We start from the raw sequence: 20,804 nt of genomic DNA on the forward strand, positions 1-20,804 counted from the left end.
ACCTGAATTCAAATTCTGCCTCAGACACTTTGTCCCTGAGGGACCCTAGACAAGTCACTTTACTAATTGCTTCAATTGTAAAATGGGATATAATAATAGCATCTATCTCTCAGGGTTGCTATGAGAATCAAATGAGATGATATTTGTAAAGTGCCTGGCACATACATAATAGGTGCTATATAAATGATAGCTATTATTATTATTATTATTATTATTATTACTACTACTACTACTACGGCTCAATTAAAAGTGTTACATTTGAGGGTTTTTTAAAAATCAACTTTTTAAGTACAGGATTCAGGAAGAATTTTGTCTGAAAAAAACTGGGGGGCTCAAAAGAACTTCACAGTCAATAGAAATCAAAACTGTGATGAAACTGCCAAATATGGTGATGTAATCCTGACCTTCATTAAGAGAGCTATATCTTCCAGGAAGAAGTAAATAATAGTCCCTCTGTATTCTGTCATGGTCTAGGCATTGTAAGCTGGAGAACAAGGAGATAGGAACATCCAGAATTGTGAAAGGCCTTGAGTTCATGTCATAGGACAATAAGCTAAAGTACAACAGAGTGGAAAGAGCACTGGTTGTAGATTGCATCCTGCATCTAAAGCATATTACTTGTGTAACCTTGTATAAGCCATTTAACATCCTTGGGCCTCAGTTTCCTCAACAAAATGGAACAGTTGGAAGATATGGTCTCTGAGGCCTCTTCCAGCTTTAGATCCAAGACCTATTGGTTCTATGATGCTATGAAATAAAGATATTCGTGCCTGAAAAGAGAAGACTCGCGGGGACAAAAGGGATTTCTTCAAATATTTCTCTTCTTATACTCTTTGGTCTCAAAAAGCAGACACAGTAGTAATTGGTAGAAGTTTCAAAAACTACAGCTTTGGTTTGATGTCAGGAAAATTTTCCTTACAATTAAGAGCTGTCCAAAATGGAATAAGTCACTTTAAGCAATAGAGAGTTCTCAATCACTGGTGCAGATGGATGACAATTTGTCAAAAATATTATAGTAGGAATTACTAGTATGAGTTGGACAACATGGTTACGATTTCCAACTCTCAAGTTTCATAATTCTGAGTCACAATAGGCAAAATAATATTGCTAAGACTACATACCAAAGGTAGCTTTCAAATGTGAGTGAATAAACCCAATTAATATAAAGCTGTACTTAATAATTCTATTAAAAAGTAGTATGACAGAGCTACATTAGCAATTCAAAAAATTCTAACCAATCAATCAAATATCCTGCTGTTTCATCCGCTTAACCATGAAACTTATTGACTCTACAGGATATATGCTAAGATTTTTTAAAATATATGTATCAGAGTAGATAGCACAAAAATAAAGATTTAGAAACATCAAGGTCAACTATTTCAACAATTTGTCAAGTGCCACAAACGCTTTAAAACATTTCAAGGAACTAGAGAAAATCTGGCACCAATTTATGAAGCAGTACTTTTATTATAGAACCAAATCTAAAACTACACTAAAATTAGGAAGAGCCAATATGTATAACAGATTTTTACAATATAGGAAAAAGTCTAACAAATAATTATTCTTTTAAAAACAGAATTCTTGGAAAACAAGCTTGCTAAGGTACTAACAGACTAGAGGAAAGCTATCATCAGAAAATGTTGCCCTAATTTATGAAAAAGAATGCTACCCACCTCCAGAGAAAGAACTGTTGGAGTAGAAATGCAGATGAAAATATGATTATAATTTGTTTATCTGCGTAAATGTTTTGGGGTTTTGGTTTTATGGGATTGTTTACTTACGAGAATAATATGGAAATTAAAAAATAAAATAAAATGCTATAAATATTATACTGCAAAGGGGAGGGCATTCTATAATTTCAGTATTTCCCTATGAAACAGAACATTTATTAGATGCCAAGCTTTTAGTATTCAAAATACTCAGTAATATCCCCCTTCAAAACTCTTAAAAACTAAACAACTACTTGTTTCTATTTCCCAGCAAAGTTTTATTAGATGAGTTTAAACTCAAGAAATCAATATATAAATGATTTCCTTAAAGAAAAGGGGTTTGATTAAGTAATGAAGACAACCAGGCTCAAAATAATGGTTGTAATCCTCTTATATGGTTAGGTATATATATGGGTTTGGTAGAAGTAACTCAAAAAAGAAAGGAAATAGATAAATGAAACTTGAAGCAAAAAATTTATGAAGAAAGAAAATTGTGAAGGAAACATTTGAGACAATTATATTTCTTTCAAGATGAAACACACAAATACACTCCTTTTTCCAATATTATCAACTGAAAGTGGTATGCAAATTAGAAAAGTACCAACAAATAAAGAGAGTGGATCATACCTTTTAAACCTTAAACTAAGGTAGAAAAATGCCATAAACCTCTGAAAAGTCATTAAGCAGCCCTTCCCATTGTAACAGCTAACTATTTCAATAAAGAAGAATCAATGAAACATCAGTGAAACCTAATCAAAATCAAAGAGGAAGCTACTGATTCAGGCAGCTGCTGTCTGTCACATAAAATGGAAAACAAAAACTTCCTGATATAGCTCCAATAATGCCCCATTAACTTCTTTTTGATTCTTTTTATTATCATGAAGCTTCAAAACATTGTAAAAAAAATCAAAGATATTCTGGCTGAAGGTGGGGGAGGACAGTTTAAAAAAAAAAAGCCTAAAAATTCAGCCCTTATAAAAATACAATCAAATTCAACATAATCAGTCAATAAACAAACATTAATTAAGTACCCACTACATATCAACTACTGATTTGGGGCACTAGAAGTAAAGATAAAAATGAAATGTAATACTACAAATACTGTAAAAAAAGGTTAAAGTCAAATATTTTTTAACCATATAAGCAAAGATGCATAGTTCAGAAGCCACTACTAGTGCTAGTCAGTAGAGAATTAGGTGACTCCTTTCCATCCCGCCCCAAAAAAAGATTTCCTTATAAAACTCTTCTTCATTCTCATTCACCTCAAACATACCCCATCAATGTAACAGTCTAGATCTGTTAACCTAGCCTTCAAGAAGTTTATATATTCTACTGGAGAGGGAAAAGAATAACATATATACAATGCAGAAAAATCACTGTAAAAAACAATACCAAATGGAATATCATTCACTATAAATTTATGGTACATAACACCTACTGCATATTTTACTTTTCTAAGCAACTATCTTTTTTCTTCTTTAAACTCTTACCTTGTCTTAGTATCAATTCTAAGAAAGAAGAGCAGCAAGAGCTATGGAATTGGGGTTAAGTGAATTGCCCAGGGTTACACTACTAGGAAGTGTTTAGGGACGGATTTGAACACAGGTCCTCCCAACTCCAGGCCTAGCTCTCAGTCTCTGAACCTTTTATGTCTTTTTCTTCTGGTTACATAATATGGGTCCAACTATAAGTCTAATCCTCCTTTTACATGATAACCCATCAAGTAGTTCAAGGCAGCTTCCCTGTCACCCACTACTCTCTGGTCCTTTCCAACTCTGCTTTTCCTGGCTAAATTTCTCTAGTTCCTTCAACAGATCCTTTTATGTTCTATGGTCTTCTAACTATACTGATGATCTTCTTTGGACATTCTCCAACTTGTCTTGGTTAAAACATGGTTAACAGAATTCTATGAAGTACTCCAAATGTAATCTAACAAAAGGAGAGTAATAGAAGAGAACTATTATTTCCATTATTCTAGGTATTAGAATCCTATAAGATTTAATATAGCTTTGAAAAAACATTAGCTTCTTTGGTTCTCAGGATCTGTTTTGTTCTACTGATTCATATTAAGCATACTAAAACTTCCATATATTATTCATATGAACATATTTCTAGCAACATTATCCCTATTCTGACTTTGCAAAGTTGATGTTTTTGAACTTAAGGGATAAATATAAAATCTTATCCTGAAAATGTTGCTTCCTCAAAGACAGTTTCAAGATAATCACTATACACCTTGAGAAAACTAGGAATAAATTCACTAAATTAATAAATATCTACTTTTAAAACTATTATAAAACTGGTTTAAAGTGAAAAAAAAAAGTGGAAACAAACTTCAATCTTATCTGTCTTGGCATCTCCCCAGTAGATTTTGTCTTCATCATAATCCAGAGCTAAACCATTTGGCCACCCAAGAGATGTATTCACCAAAACTACTCGGTCAGACCCATCCAAAGCTGCTCGCTCAATTTTGGGGATTTCTCCCCAATCGGTCCAATACATATACCTATAGAAACACACAGAACACAAATTGAAAATTAATTACTCCTTCACAAATCCCAGTCTTTACATTTTCCTCCAAAACACCACTGGTATGATAAGAAAATGTCAAGAAAGAAAATATACAAAGGGATCATAAAATAGACTAGAATTTTTAATAAAGGAACATTGTAACTAGCAGAAGAACTGGCAGAAAAATTTAAATCAAACAGCATTTACTAGTGGCTCATTTCTGCAGTTCCTTCCCATTCTATAATTCTACTATTGATTATCATCACACTGTCCAAATATTTTTGTACATCATTGTTTAATGCTCTGTTTTCCTAGATATTCAGTGCTTTCTCTAGACATTACCAAATCAACATTCCACAAAGAATTCTGATAACAAAGTGAATTCACAAAATAGGTGTTTCCTATAGTCTTACTTTCCTCTTGCAACTACTTGGAGTTTTCATTTCTTAGATGTTTATATTCAAACAAGCATTAAAATGTTTTATTTTATTTCCTGGGAATGAATGTAAGAACAGTGCATTATCTCATATTGTACTATAAGACTATAAACTCTTGGAAATGTACTATGTGCACAGTATAGTTTAATGTACAGTTGGTACTCAACAGACATGTTGATTAGATAAATAATTATCAGTGAGGAGGTATAGTAAATGGGGGAAATTTTCATAAGCTAGAAAAATTTTCAAAATTGTTTCTCAGACTAAAATAATAAGCAAATCATATTGGTTTAACCTATTTATTTGAAACTATCTTATCCTCCAAAATACCATCAAATAAATTGGCAATATTAACCAAGGAAAAAATAATTCATTCACTAGATAATAAAAAAAAGCTATAGCACATACTATCATAAATATGGTTTTGGGTCTGCTGAGAAAGAAATTAAATCTTGAGGGGAGAAAATAAATTCCATCCCACATTTTTCATGGTCATAGTAATATAACCTCAGAAAAATCTCAAACTAACAAACTAGGAACCAGGAAATACGGACTTAATTTAGGAAAGAAAGGTATGCAATATATTCTGGGAAATGAAACTATTTAACCTAAGAATTCTACTCTAATCAATACAACAGAAGAATGGATAACCAATAAAAATTCATTAAAACACCACTGCACATTTGCTACCAACCTATTCCACTATGTCCTAACCAAATTTGGGGATAAATGAAAATAAATAAAAATATACAAAAATTGACTAGGAACCGCTTCTTACCCAACCATGGGATCCAGCACTATAGCTCGGGGTTCTTCCAAGTCCTCTGAAATCAAAATCTTTCTCATGGTTCCATTGAGCCTTGTCACCTCTATGCGGTCAGTGCCTGTGTCTGTCCAGTAAAGATTCCGTGCAACCCAATCCACTGCAATGCCATCAGGGTGTGCAATCTGAGCTGTCACCACAAATTGACTGCCAGATCCATCTATGAAAGAGCGGCGTATAGCCCTCACTTCATCATCAGTCCAGTAGATGTATCCTTCTAAAGGATCATAGTCTATAGCAATTGCATGGCGAATGTCTTCTAACTGGAGAACAATATCTGTAAAGTCTGGTGTATCCAAAGAAATTCGCCTTAAGTCTGTCCTTCGGGCTAAAAGTAGTAATTCAGTTGCTCCTAGAAAAAAAAATTAAAAGGCAATTTCAATCCTGGACCTAGAGTTCTGAAAAGAAAATTTTAAATCACAACATCAGACATCATAACTTTTTTGGGAAGAGAAGGAAAAAAAGTTGGGGTTGAAGGGTACTTAGCAATGGTTTGAGAAGGGGATATGAAGAGCAGCAACCTAATCCAATGGGAGCTGCCACTCAGAAAGACAAAAAAAGCATACCTTGAAAACATGAAATCAACAGGTTTTATAATATAGCAGCTTTCACTAAAAAGAATTGAGACCATAGAAGCTGAAACACTGTAAATTTGGAAAACAAAAGCTACATCTTCTTACCATTTCAATTCATCCAGTTGAAACTACAAAAGAATCTCCCATTTTTGTGAAAAGTGGGATAAATTAGATACATCCTATAATTCAGAATAACTTCATATTTTTGTCACATTTTACTTTCCTTCTGTATTCCCCCTTTACCTATAACAACTCCCTTTTATTTTTCTCCCCATTCCTGTTACTTATCTATGGATACTAACAAGGTAGGAAACTAAACATAATGGAATAGAGGGAAAAATCAGAAATAACTAATCCACTGACTGTACCCTGAGTGCATAGAAGTATACCACTTCAACCTCATTAAAGGAAAAATGCAAGTCTTTAGGAAGAAGCATAGACCTTTCTCAAATTAGTCAATTCAGGTTGGATAACCTGGAATATGAATGGGAAAATTTATTAATGGGTGAGAAAGAGAGGTTGCTAGTGACCACAATTTTTAGCTAGAGCTATCTTAACATTACTATTAATAAAAAGACCTTTTAGACCTTAGGAAAGAATGGTATCTTTTATTCTTCATTCATGCAGTAATATTAGGAAAAAGTTAATTTATCATACACTAAAAACAGTATTATTAACTTCTAAACATCTATTTAAAATCTCTGCTCATTTCTTTCACCCTAGAAAAAACTAGTGATCCCATCTTATAACAACTTCAGTTTCATAGACTACAGATAGATTTGAAGTAAGGAAAACTAGGCCTACTTACAAGTTTGAGTTTCCCAAGTTTTCTACCAAAGAACAATTTAATATTATAAGCTCCTGAAAACAATTAAGTTTTCATGAATTAATATTTATATAAGTTGCATTTGTATTTTAATTTAACAACAGATTACTATACCAGTTGATTCTCACATGTTTCAACCAGTTTATTCAAGTTTCAGTGTCTGATATACTACAAAAGAATTATATGTAATAAAGTATTTGAGAACTTCTTCCATGTTGTGTCTGGCATTTAGCTTTAATTTTTGCTTTGCTTTATGCATATTAAAAGAAACTTCTGAAAACCAATATACTGTTTTAGAAGCAGAACTCCTGCTTGAAGTATTCTATTCATTTTTCTACTATTTGGGAAAAGAAACAGATATAATTAGAAATAGTAGTAAAAGAAAGAATGAGACTGATTCCACAAAGACAAATATCATTATGTTATAATTATTCCTCCTTCAAAGATTGTAGTTATAGAGGGAATCCTCCAGTGAACAACTGACCCTTCCATCTCAGTCCAAATAGCAGGAAATGGGCTCAAAAAAGAGGCAATACTTGTTCATGTCAGGAGCTATCAAGCCTGAGAGCAAGAAGGGGAAAATGTTGCCTGCTTAACAACTAAAAATTCTAAGATTCCAAATAGAAGGGAAAAAAATAGAAAAGGACAAGGATGAATAGCCTCCTTCTACAAGCCAACCTTTCTTCTAGAAGACTCTAGCTGCTTTCAATGACAAGAAGAGGAAAGGGTAATTTCGTGAACAGAAGAAGTGACAAAAGTATCCTAGAATGAGGTTCTAAGGCTTTTACTCTATGGATGAATGCTTGTTGACAATAATCATTTCTTCTTTTACTCTGTGCAAACTTCTTGAATGAGTATTTTATACTCATTCCCAAACATTTATCCCTAAAAAACTTTATAATTTGACTTTCTTCCCTACAACTATATTGAAATTGCCTCTCCCTAAAGTCACATATGATCTTCTAGTTAAATGCAAATTGCTGTTAGAATAATAACATCTTTTTTATGTGTCCAATACAAATTTCTTTCATTGAATTTTAAAATTCAGAATTTTTTAAATGTCCATATTTGGCTTTATTTTCTTTTTTCTCAAAAACATTTCCCACCAATTACTTGGAGAAGCAGTTTTTTTTTCAATTAAGAATTTTTTTTTCTTTTTCAGATTACATATTGGTACAATTTTCAGCAATTGTTTTCTGACATTTTGCAATCCATGTACTCTCTTCCTCTTCCCAGCCCTCCCCTGTCCCTCAAAGTTGGTGGTAGAATATCTGATGCCTTACATTCAGTCCAACAAAAACTAATGTTCACACAAAGGAGGGATCTATAATCCCGCAGGCAAATAAATTAGCTCCCTAATGAGGTATGTTTATAAAGAAAGAAAAGGAGAAAGTCTAGAAATTAATCCCTCCCATAGGCTCATAGTTACTAGTTATTAAAGTCCACTCTGAATACCTCATATTTTGTCTTGCCACTGGACTTCTAAAACTCAAAGAAAAAGTGAGGCTGACAACTTGGTGCAACTCTGCATCATTTAAATTCAATTCATGTGCAAATTAAGACATCATTCCCTGATGTCTTGGGACCTCTTCAAAAACAAAAGAACAACAATTTAAGTATCCAATTTCCTCTTCTATTAATAATAGACAACTTATATTTTTTGAAATAAACAACCATTTCATTTAGGTTGCCAGTTTTACTGGAATGAAGTTAGGCAAAATAGCTCTTAATTGCTTTAATCTATTTTATGTTGGTTGTGCATTCACAGTTCATTTTTGATATTATTAATTTGGTACTGTAGTTTTCTTTTTTAAAATTTAAATTAGGCAATGGTTAATCTATTTTACTGCTTTTTCTCCATAAAACCAGTTTTATTTATTCATTCAAGAAGATTTTTACTTTCAATTTTATTAATTTCTTCTTAGATTTTTAGGATTTCTACTTTAGTGCTTAGTTGTATATTTTTTATTTCTCATTTCTGGGGGACTTTTTTTTAGTTGCATGCCCAACTCATTGTTTTCTCTATTTCTATTTTACTGTCATAAAGGTTTAGAGATTTAAAGTTTCCCCTATAAGCATTCACAATGGAGGGGAAAATGAGGGAGGTGGAGAGAAAGTGTGTGAACCTTATTCTCATCAGAACTGGCTCAATGAGGTAAGAACATACACAATCATCTGGGTACAGAAAGCTACCTAGCCCTACAGGAAAGTAGGAGGGGAAGGGTATGAGCAAAGGGGATTAGGGTTGATAGAAAAGAGGGCAAACTGAAGGTAGTGGGTATCAGAAACTAAACAGGAATAAAAAATAAAGATAAATAATTTCCCCTAAGTATAACTTTAACTCCTTCCTGCAATTTTGAGGTGTTGTCTCACTATTGTCATTTACTTTAATGAAATTATTGTTTCTATGATTGGTTTTCTGACTCATTCTTTAGGATTAGATTATTTCATTTCCCATTAATTTTTAATAATTTCTGAGGCCCTCTAATGAATATAATTCTTATTGCATTATGGTTTGAAAAGGGTACTTTTAATATTTCTGCATCTGTTTGAGAGTTTTTTATGACCTAATATAGGGTCAGTTTTCGAGAAGGTGCTACGTATAGCTGAAGAAAGGGTATGCTCCTTTCTCTTCCCATTCAATATTCAGAGGTCTATCACATCTTACTTTTCTAAAATTTCATTCTTCTCTTTAACTTCTAATGCTTATTTTATGGTTAGAGTTTTATTTACTTTTCAGATGGGTAAATTGAGCTCCTCCATTATTATAGTTTTACTATTTCCTCCTATAAAGCACTTAACTTTTCCTTCAAGAATTTGAATGCTCTGCCATTTGGTACAAACATGTTCATTATAGATATTAATTCATTGTCTATAGTACCTTTTGGTAAAATACTTTCCATAAATATCTCTTTTAATTCGACCCATTTTTGCTTTACTTTGACCGAGATTCTGCCCCTGCCTTTTTTACTTCAGCTGAAGCAAAATAGATTCTACTCCAGCCCCTTACTTTAACTCTGTGTGGATCTTTCTGTTTCAAGGGTATTTCTTGTAAACAACATATTGTTGGTTCTGGTTTCTAATCTACTCTGTAACTTCCTTCCATTTTAAGTGCTAATCAATCCCCATTCATATTCTCATTTATGATTGCTGTGTATTTCCCTCCATACTGTTATTTCATACTTCTCTTTTTCATCCTATTTTCTCCTTGAAAGTCTGTTTTGCTTTCTCCTCAATTTACTTTCTAGGAACGTTATTTTTTCAATGAGATAGTTCATATTTTCTTCTATTTTTTCATTCTTTTGATTCTGATCATTTCTTGATGTCTCAGGGAGTTATTAGCTTTCACTTGACCAATTCTAATTTTTAAAGTTATTTTCTTTAGTGAAGTTTTGTAACTCTTTTACCATTTGGCCAATTTTTAATTTTAAGTATTCAGTACTGTTAATATAATTATTTAAGTATTCCGAAATCTTTATGCCTTTTTTTAAACCAAGCTATTAAATCTCTTTATAATTTTCTTTTCCCAGTATTTCCTTTGCTGATCTTGTTTTCCTCCTTTTAAAAAAATAATCTGCATTTTGGGGAGGCTTTGCTTATAATGTTTTCAAGTCATTGTCTTGTTACAACAGTAACTTTTTATAGGAAATGACTTTTTTGTTGTTATTCATTCATTTTTCCAATTTCTTTCTTGATTGTGAACTTTAAAGTTGGGCTCTGCTCACTTCTGAGAGGGATGATTAGCCTCAGTTTCTGTCTTTTATGAGCTTCTGTTTTCATAACTCAATCTGAGACTATAGCTCTTTGAAACTTCCAAAGACCAGGGAGAGGTCTGGTTATACTACCTTCCAGGTCTACAGTCTGCTCTTTACTCAGAGAAAGTCCCTGCTCCATTGTGATTACAAATACTCCTCTTCACCCTAGGACTGCAACCCAGAACTGGCCAATAAGTGACAAAGAGAGATGTCAAGTGGTACCTAGTCCTGCTCTTGTTACTAGCAATAGAGTCCTACAGGATCTCTTTCTGATCAGGTGCTTAGTCCTTGACCATCCCTGGGTGTTGTTTTGCTCTGCATCCCACAGTTGGTACTGCTTCCAAAAAGTTCCTACCTAGTATCCATGCACTTCTCTTTCTGTCTTCCTAAGTTCCTCAGACTGGAAAAATGACTCACTGTGACTTTTTCTCAGCTTTCTTATTCAGAATTATTTGATACTTTATGTGGTCAATGTGTAGGAAAATTTTTAGAAGTTTTGGCAGTTTTGACATTTTATTCCACCATGATTATTTTGCCCTATTCCAAGTTTTTAAAAGGGATTGATAATAATAAAGGCCATAGAGAAACTAGATCCAGGGAACTCTTAGCAACCCTTATTCTTCATGAGGCAAAAGTTTCAATTTATTAGAGATGGCAGAAACCAGTTTGTAAAATATTAAGGTAAGAGTTGGTAGTAAAGCAAAGGTTGCCTAAGAAATACAGTAATAAAAGTAAAACAGAAGAGTAGATAAAGTTAGTTAAATCAATAAATGGCTTCTTTTATGAGCACAGATTAGACATTTAGAGATATATGAAATCTATGGAAAGGGAAAAGTTGGTAATCATAGGAAGGAAAATGGTAAGTATGAAAACTTGATAGTTCAATGTTTAATTTCATAACATTTTAAATAAGAATAATCCATGAATTGTTAAGAATAATTCATGAATCCATGAATAATCCAGATTAGGATTTATTAAGAATTGAGAAAATGAAACAATCAATCTTTATTAAATGTCTCTAAAAGACAGAGTAGTAGGTTGGGCATACAAAAACAGGCCAGACCTTGCCCTCAAAGAGGTTGCATTTTATCAGTATCAACAATAGGTGAACATAAGTAAAGACAAAGTAATTTCAGGTATAGTTTAGGACAAACTAGAAGCTGAGGGGATCAGGAAATGCCTCTCATGTTAAATGACATTTGAGCTGGACTTGGAAAGAAACTAGGGATTCTAAGAAGTGGAGCCAAAGGATTTCAAACATGCTAGGCAACTTGTGCAGAGTCAGTGAGACTAGATAGGGGATGTTGCGCATGACTAACAATAAGCAGGCCAGTTTGGCTGAAATTTAGCATGCATGTATAAAGGGGAGTAAAACTTGGAAATGGTAAAAGCCTTTAAATTGTAATCATAACTACAAAGTGTAAACGATTTTAAATGCCAACTAGAAGCTTTTGTGGATTATTTTAATGGCAACAGCTACTCAAAATTTTAGAGCAGGAAGTGACGTGGTCAGACTCGTGCCTCAATTTTAAAGCCTTGTAGATGATGGTTTAGAGAGAAGAGAGAAGATAGGTAGGGAGAGCAATGACAAGGACTGCAACATAGTCAAGAAGTGACGAGAGAGGTGGTAGCTGTGTGAATAGAGAGAGATATAAGTGATTCTGTAGAAATGACATCACTCAGAAACAAACCATATTTGTGGGGGAAAGAGAGGGAGAAGGTGAGGACAACACCAATATTGCAAATTCAAGTCTCAACATAATAGGCAAGTTAGGAAGAACAATGTCTTTGGGGGAAAAGATAATGACTTCTGTTTTGAAAGTATGGAATTTGAGACGTCTAGTTGGCAATGTCCAATAGGCAATAGGTGATGAAAGATTTGAGTTCAGGAAGAAGAAACAAAGGATCTTTGGGACCAATGTGTATAAAAATGATGGCTGAACCCATGGATGCTAATATCCTCCAAAAACGATTACAGAGAAAAAGAGACACCCCTGCCCCCAACAGAACTTAAGATAGAGTCATTGTCAAGGAGTGACACATGGAAGATGATCCAGCAAGGTCACTAAACAATACCTAGATTTGGATGGGAGAAGCTAGTCTTGGCAAGAAGGTCCACCTCTTAATCTTAGACTGAAGTACAGAAGTAGAAAACAAGGAATGATAACAAGAGGCTTTGACCTGAACAGAGGGAGAAGAAAGAGTTCCCAGAAAATGATATGAATTCTCTATGAAATATGAAAAAGAACTCTGTCAAGAGGGATGGGAAAAAGAACGGTCAGGTAGGCTTTTGGAGAAAAAAGGTTTGGGACAATCACTGCAAGGAATATGAAAGAGGATCAGTTTAAAAAGAATAAGAGGGTTTTATTTTTTCATTAAATAGGTAAATTTTTTCAAGTTCAGTCTCTGATTATGGGAATGGATGCAAAATAGAAAAGCTAGGAGAATCTCTAATTAGTACAAGGAACTGGACTAAGACACAAAACCATTCCCCTGGTAATAGCTAAGTTAAGACTCACCTCTAGTGAAAAAAAAAGAAGTGGTTTGTTAAGATGTGCCATATCTGTTTGGTATAGTAGCATTAATTTTAACTGGAAAAAATATAATTAAGCCCAAGTAATTGCTTAAATATCAAAATCAAGTATCAGAAAGTGGCAATGGAGAAGAGACCTTGAAATTCTTTACTACCCCCATTTCTAACTAAAAGCTCTATTCGACTTCAAAATAAACCAGGCTCAATTTTTTCTAGACAAAGAAGGAAAAGGGGGGAAGAGGGCTGTTGACTTTGGAAAGGCAATGAAAAATAGAACATTTAAATTATGCTACGGTAGGTCAAATCACATATACGAAATACAGCAAAAACAAATACACTAAAGTATGTGAAATTTCAAACTACAAATATTAAGATAACCTCTCTTTTCTAAAGTTGCATTATATTTAAAAAAAAAACAAAAAGCACCACAAAAACCTTTCATTACAAACAGAAATGAAAAATATTTTTCACCATGGAAACTATTTGACCAGACTTAGCCAATTTTACCTTTGGCTACAAAAATTACTTATCAATGCCAAATCATTAATAACATCCTGTAAGTAAATACAATTTTATCTATCCCAATTCTGTGAGCTGCTCGCCAGAAAATCTCCACTACTGCACTTTTCAATAAAGGTCTGGGCTTTTTAAAGTTGAGGGGGGAAAAAAAATACTCACATAGCCTGGTAAGGAATCCCCAGTAGGCCCTAAAAGGGACCAAGAAGACTTGAAATAGGTTTCTATAAGTGTGAGGGATTGAGAACAATACTAAGAAGGATAGAGGAAGAATAGTATTGATTTCACTCATCTTCTAAGTCAGATATCCCAAATCTCCATATAAAAGCCTATAATCTGATCTTCTAGTAAGAAATTTTTTTTTTTGGACCGGTAAAGAATGCGGGTAGAAGGCCAAAATAAGTAACTAAGTATATTTCCCTGTTTATCCTTTCTTATAAGAATAGCTATGAGTGAGGAAAGGGAGGAAAAATGTATTGAGATATAAAGATGATTATAAAAACAAAAGATCTCAAAAAATTTTTAAGATTTAGGTTAAAGTTAACTAAAGCAGCATTTATAATCAACTTAAAATTCTGTCTTTAAATGAATGTAAAAGCATCCATGACAACAAAGCTAAATAACAGAAATTTATAAGAAATCTTCAAGAAATTTACTGAAAATTATATTGGCCCTGCTATATTCTTTATTAAAAAAAAAATATTTTTTTTCATGAAAAGAGATTCTTAAAGAATTTGTCTATTTTGAGTATTTTTCTTGGAAGTAAAAGTAATTTTCATTTTAATTTACTATAAAATTATAGCTAATTAGAGAACAGCAATTACAGATAATCCATCTCAAAAAGACCTTAAGTACCTTTAAATGCTGCCATAAATTAATAAAAATGGGTCTGCTACGAAAAGACAATATCATTATCTAAAGACAAGGATTACCACCAGAAGAGACTAGGTATGGCATGGAATATAAAAGGGGGGAAAAAAAACACAGGGGAAATTCCAATCACTAACTCAAAGTTCTCCTTCTTGAAGGCCATTTCCTTACCATCTTTGCAGGTTTTCCCGTTCTCAAGTAGTTTCACTCCAGTTGGGCAGGCACATTGATAAAAAGGCTTGACTGGAGACATCAAACACAAGTGGGAGCAACCACCATTACCAATTCCACATGGGTTTGTAGCTGTCAGATATAAACCATACAGATAAACACTAATGACCAAGAATAAATAATAATCGAGACAATAACACCATTATATGAAAAACTCTAATAAACATCAAATCAACAAAAATTATTACCAAATATGTAGCTTACGTGACCACCTATTGAGATATCTACATGGAAAAGAATTAATTAATCAAATATTTCTTCTGTACAGACTTTGTGCTTAGCACTATGAAGGTAAGATACACAAAAAATAGAAGACACTGTACTTGCTCTCAAAGAAGTTCACAATCTAATTAAGGAACAAACTACACAAAACAAGACAAACTACAATGGCAAAATTGCATAGCATAGAGGAAATCATCATGAAGAGCTTCGCTGAAGAGGTGAAATAATGGAGTCCTAAAAGACAAGCAGAATATTAATAGTTGAAAAGGAAGCAATGGGAGAGAGGAACAAACGACAGATGAAAAAAAGAAGCATGGGGGAGAAAAAGCAAGGAAGTAGTAGTTTGGGTGTAGGGAAAGGAAATTAGCCATATTAAAGCTGAAATATACTGAGGAACAGTGAAAATAATGTCACATTAATAAAAGAGAGAGATCAAAGGATGATGGATAGGAATTTCACTTGATAAGATAGGCAAAAAGGAAGCATTACTGCTTTTTCACTAATATGGGAATAATCAGATATTATGTTTCAGACAGATCAGTTAGACTATATAATATGTGAGATGAAATGAAAATGGAAACAAGATTGGAGGCAGGGGGGCCAACTAGGATGCTGTAGAAATTCTGGTGTGAAGTTATAAGAAGCTAGATTAATGTAGTTTTAGTGAAAATATGGAAGAAGAGATAATTCTAAAAGAAAACAAAAGGATTTGGTTGCTGACTGACATAGGAGACAGAGGATAAATTAAAGAAGATTCAAAAGTCTCAAAGCAGGAAGAAAGGGAGAATGATGATGTCATTAAAGAACAATAAGCCCAGAAATAAGAATAAGTAATTTGTTGTTTTTGTTGCTGTTTCTGTTAAGAGACAAGAGAGTAAGTCATGGAGGTAAAATGATAGTAAGAACTTAAAAATTCATGGTGGCAGCCATATGTAATTCCTTAACTGCAAACAATGGAACCTAGGTTTAAAGTAGTTATTATGCTTCACAGTCGCCATTCCATATACCAAAGGTACTGATATTCAACACATCCTATGATCAATAATTGACAACCTCTAAATAGAGAGAGAAAAGATGCCATTAACACAAAACAACATAAAATCTAAAATTTCTTCCTATTTGGCTTTGAAACACAGGCAGACTCAATGTCCAGGTATATATAAGCACATATTATAAGGACATGGCTAGACATTCATATTCTTTTTTGCCTTTCAGATCTGACCCCAACCCCCAAAATGTCTCAGTACTGCCACAGCTGGGGGAGGGGAGGGGGGCATGTCACTGAGCATAGCTGAAGGTTAATTGAATTAAAGCAAGAATTTTTTTTTTTAAACCACAACATGGAAGGGTTAGAGCTGGTATGTAACTCAATGAACTACTCAACTTCAGTCCATTGCCTAAATTTCCATCAATCCATAATATTGGCTTAATTTTTTTTTAATTTCCACACTGAGGAGAAATAGAAATAGTATAAGAGAATCACTACCTAAAAATTTCATATATGGACATCCCAATTTCCACCCACCTTTTTTTCCCCTAAAGAAAAGAGAGAGGAGGAATGAGGCATAATTTGTATAGTAGTTATATTCTGATGAGCAGTCTAAGGCAGAAGTGTTAAGCATTAGGTCACAAAGCTCTTGAGAGCTGCAGAAACTATACTAAACATAATTAGGAACTATATCACAAAATAAATTAAATTCTAATAGAACATAGATAATGTTAATATGTGGTTTCTATATCAGTGTGTTTAGTGGCCCATTTCTATAAGTTTGACACTGTGATGATCTAAGGCATATTTTGCTACGCCTTCTATTACTTCTCACAACTTGTATCAATTGTTCACAAATTGTATCAAATACACATTGTATCAATTCCAACTTTCAGTTTAAAAATATGGTTCACTTACCATTTGGCTGCCTCTGTTGGCTAAAAGCATGTATATCCATGGGGGAGAAAATGTTAGAATGTACTTCACGCAAACCCTCCCCAGTGTACTTATTACAGGCCAGGATGGAGTGTGTATTCCAGTCAGTCCAGTACAGTGTATCTTCAAATAACGTCAAGGCAAAGGGATGCGGAAGAGAACCTCTAACCACTGCCTGTCTATTAAGATATAAAAAAAAAAATTATGATGATTTAATTTTCCTACTTTACCATAAAGTTGACTATTTCAATACAACTATTTACCTGTAAAATTACTTTCTAGGTTCCCATGGCAACATTAAGAGGAATCTGATATTAAAAAATAAATACCTTTAATCTACTACATATACTTTTGAATCTACAGGTTAAATAAAATATTTTCATGAAGGCAAGCTTTATGAGAGTTATAAAATGAAGCAACTCAAATAGAATTTCACTCAAAACCTAGGAAATATGTCTGGTTCTGCTCCACACCGACTTTTAAAAAGCCTGAACTCCTAGACCAGTAGAGTAAAAGGCACCAGATTCACCAATTTCAGGGATCCAGGGGGAGGCCCAGGGAATCACTTTGAATCAATATTCATTTAGAAGTCAGTATAATAAAGAGTTCTCCCTATTACTATCCATTCTTTCACCTGAAGCAAACTCCTTCAGAAGAAGAAAACAGATGACTGGTTAGCACCATTAGAAGGTCAGTTCTTTGACAGAAAGGACTGTTTAATTCTCTGTTTTTATATTCTCTAGCAGGATGCCTTGTTCAGTGCCAGGTATACTTAATAAATGCCTATTGAATTACTGACTGCAGTGGGCCCCACAAACCAGCTGGATCAGTAATAGATCTCTTCTCTAGCTTCTAAGACAAGGGTTTTTGTGGCATGAATGCTGTTGGCAGCCTAAAGACTCCTCAGAATAATGGTCAAAAATGTAGAAAAATAAAATACACAGGACTACAAAGAAAACCAACTATACATTAAGAATTTTAAGTTTATACCCTTTAACTCAAGTAATTCCACTGGTAGTAGTTTAGATCTTAAGAAGATTCATGAATGAAAAAAAAATGGTCTATCTTTACAAAATAGGCAAAAAAAGGAAAGGAATTAACTGTCTAATAATTAAAGAATGGATGTTTATTTCATATTGTAAAGAATAAAAAATTAAGAATATAAGGAAATATGAACACTTATAAAGTGATTAAAGGTGAATATAACAAAACAACATGTACACTGACTAAAACCATGTAAACAAAGGCAAAAGTAAGCACAGCAAAACTCATGTAAAATACAATGGATAATATGAGTAAGACTATTAAAGTTAAAACCTATTGCTTTTTTTACAATTCACTTTTGCTCTTATTTTGCTTACCAACATTTTAAAGGTTTGACAGGAGGGGGAAGTATTTTTTAAAATATGGTTTGTGGATTTGTTCTTGAATTACATTTTCATAAATACATAAACTCTTATTCATATACTTATTTGAACACATAAATTTAGTTAAAACAAAACCTAACAAAAAAATTTAAATTCAACAATAAAAGTTGCTTCAAATTACTTTAGTTCAGTATAGCTAAATCGAAAAAAATTTTTCCTTTAACTCATAAGAGCAACATATAGAAAGTTACTTCAAGAATAGTAATATCAAATTTAGAAATGTAAAAAGCTAATAAGGGGAAATGGTGGGGGACATAAGTCTCTAATTGATGCTTAATAACAAAAGAATTAAAATGAGTTTTTTCCTATGATGGAAAAAAACAAGGAGTTTCCATAGGTTGAAAGTACACAGGAAACTTGGGACATTACAGATTCAAGAGTTAGTATTTGGGGGGCAGCTGGGTGGCTCAGTGGATTGAGAGCCAGGCCTAGAAAAGGAAGTTCCTAGGTTCAAATCTGACCTCAGACACTTCCCAGTTGTGTGACCCTGGGCAAGTCACTCGACCCCCACTGCCACTCTTCTGCTTTGGAGCCAATACACAGTATTGACGCCAAGACGGAACGTAAGGGTTTAAAAAAAAAAAAGTTAGTATTTGATAACTCAAATCCATTATCACTACATGGATCTGGACTCTATCCTTTTCTCCCTTGGCCAAGTGATCAATTGGAGATTTCCTTCAAGTGCTGACCACCAATTTCATTTCTCTTTTTCATTTTGCTTTGCTCTCTGATTTCTGGGCAGTTTTCCTTTATAGTTTCATTAAACATATTGAGGTGGGTTTGTCTGGTCATAATTTTCAGATAAACTAATAATTGTTAGATCTCCCTAATCTAGTTTCCAAATCAGCTGCTTTTTGATATAATATTCCTTACAAGTTCTTTTGAGTTCCCCCAATCTTTTTTTGTTGTTGTTGTTTCACTGAACTGTTTTTTTCTGCTTGGTTCATTTTTAATTTTTCCAGAATTCACAGTATTTGGGTAAGAATTACCACCGTCTGCTCTAAAATATGGGGCAACTAGATGGTACAATGTTGGGCCTGAAGTCAAAAAGACTTATCTTCTTAAGTTCAAATCTGGTCTCAGATACCTATTTTAACTGGATGACTCTGGGCAAAACATGTCATCCTGTTTCAGTTTCCTCATCTGTAAAATGACCTGGATTAGGAAAAAGCAAACCACTCCAGTATCTTTTCCAAACCCCAAATGTGGTCACTAAGAGTCAAGACAGAACTGAACAAGAAGTTCTGAGGTTTAAATTCTCTTTAGTTTCCACCTTTCTGTAAGAATTACTTGGCCTTGGCTATTGCTGTGGCTTAAGCCCAGGAAGCCTGGATGCGGCTTAGGACCCTACCTTTACTGTGGACAGTTCTGCCTCTAAGACCCTTTTCTCCTGTTGCTATTGGGACCTTCAAGTCACATGGACAACAGTATTACCCTGAATTCACTTCACATATCCATTCTGTTCACAAAATGTCTTCACAGCATCTCCTGCATATATCCCTTTCAACTCAGATACTAAAATGCTACAAGTCTTCATCTTTTGCTCATACCATGGCAAGTCTTCTCATTGGTCTTCCTCTGTCAAGTTTCTCCCCATTCTGATCCATCCTCCTTTTAGTTGCCAAAGTAATTTTCCTAAAACACGAGTCTGATCATATCACTCTCTTTGACTCAATAAGCTCCAGGACGTCCCTACTACTTCCAAAGTTAAATATACCATGCCGGTTGGCATTTCAAGTCTTTCACTTGTGCTTTACTCTCCACAAATTCAATGATCTAAGTCACAATGACGTATTGACCCTTATATTGTATCTTCCTTCCCACTAGGTCTTGAATGCTCTCCTTCCTTACCTCTGCCTCCTGTATTCCCCCTAAGACTCCCCCCAAATCTCACTTTCTTCAGGAAGTCTTTCCCAATCCCCACTGCTTCTAGTACCTCCTGAGATTACCTTCAATTAACCAATCAAGCAATAAATACTTAGTCATTGTTGTCTTATGTGCCAGGAACTATATTAAGCTCAGGGGATACAAAAAGAGACAGTTCCTGCCCTTAAGAAACTCAATCTAATTAGGGAGACAACAAATAAATAAAAAGCTACATAAGGATGAATAAGAAATAATTAATAGAGCAAAATAACTAGCATTAAGATGAGATGAAAAAGCTTCCTGTAGAAGATGGTTTTTAGTCGGGGCTTAAAGAAAGCCTGGGAAGTCAGGAGCAAAGATGAGGAGGGAGAACATTCCAAGTTAGGGAGACTCTCAGAAGGATACCCAGAACTGAGACATGGAGCATCTTATTCATGGAACAGCCAGAAGGTCAGGATAGCAGTCATTGGTAGTGAGGAAGGTGTAAGAAAGTCTGGAAGGATAAGAGGGAGCTCAGTTATGAACATCTTTGAAGGTCAAGAAGAGGATCTTTTTATTTGATCCTGGAAGCAATAGAAG

General features: G+C 33.9%; 1 protein-coding gene across 4 annotated transcripts in view; it reads right to left on the reverse strand.

The window, feature by feature from the left end:
- LRP6 (LDL receptor related protein 6) overlaps positions 1-20,804 on the reverse strand; it is a 127,277-nt gene that overhangs the window by 65,429 nt on the left and 41,044 nt on the right. For 3 of the 4 annotated variants that reach the window (XM_007503718.3, XM_007503717.2, XM_007503716.2), the window contains exons 4-7: positions 16,915-17,111; positions 14,727-14,858; positions 5,436-5,832; positions 4,044-4,215 (exon numbers count right to left, since the gene is read on the reverse strand). In XM_007503718.3, coding sequence (XP_007503780.1) covers positions 4,044-4,215; positions 5,436-5,832; positions 14,727-14,858; positions 16,915-17,111 — 898 coding nt within the window. The remainder of the gene's footprint in view (positions 1-4,043; positions 4,216-5,435; positions 5,833-14,726; positions 14,859-16,914; positions 17,112-20,804) is intronic. The other variant, XM_056799159.1, reaches the window with a different exon arrangement.

The sequence above is a fragment of the Monodelphis domestica genome, chromosome 5 (assembly GCF_027887165.1).
Source record: "Monodelphis domestica isolate mMonDom1 chromosome 5, mMonDom1.pri, whole genome shotgun sequence".
Lineage (NCBI taxonomy): Eukaryota > Metazoa > Chordata > Mammalia > Didelphimorphia > Didelphidae > Monodelphis > Monodelphis domestica.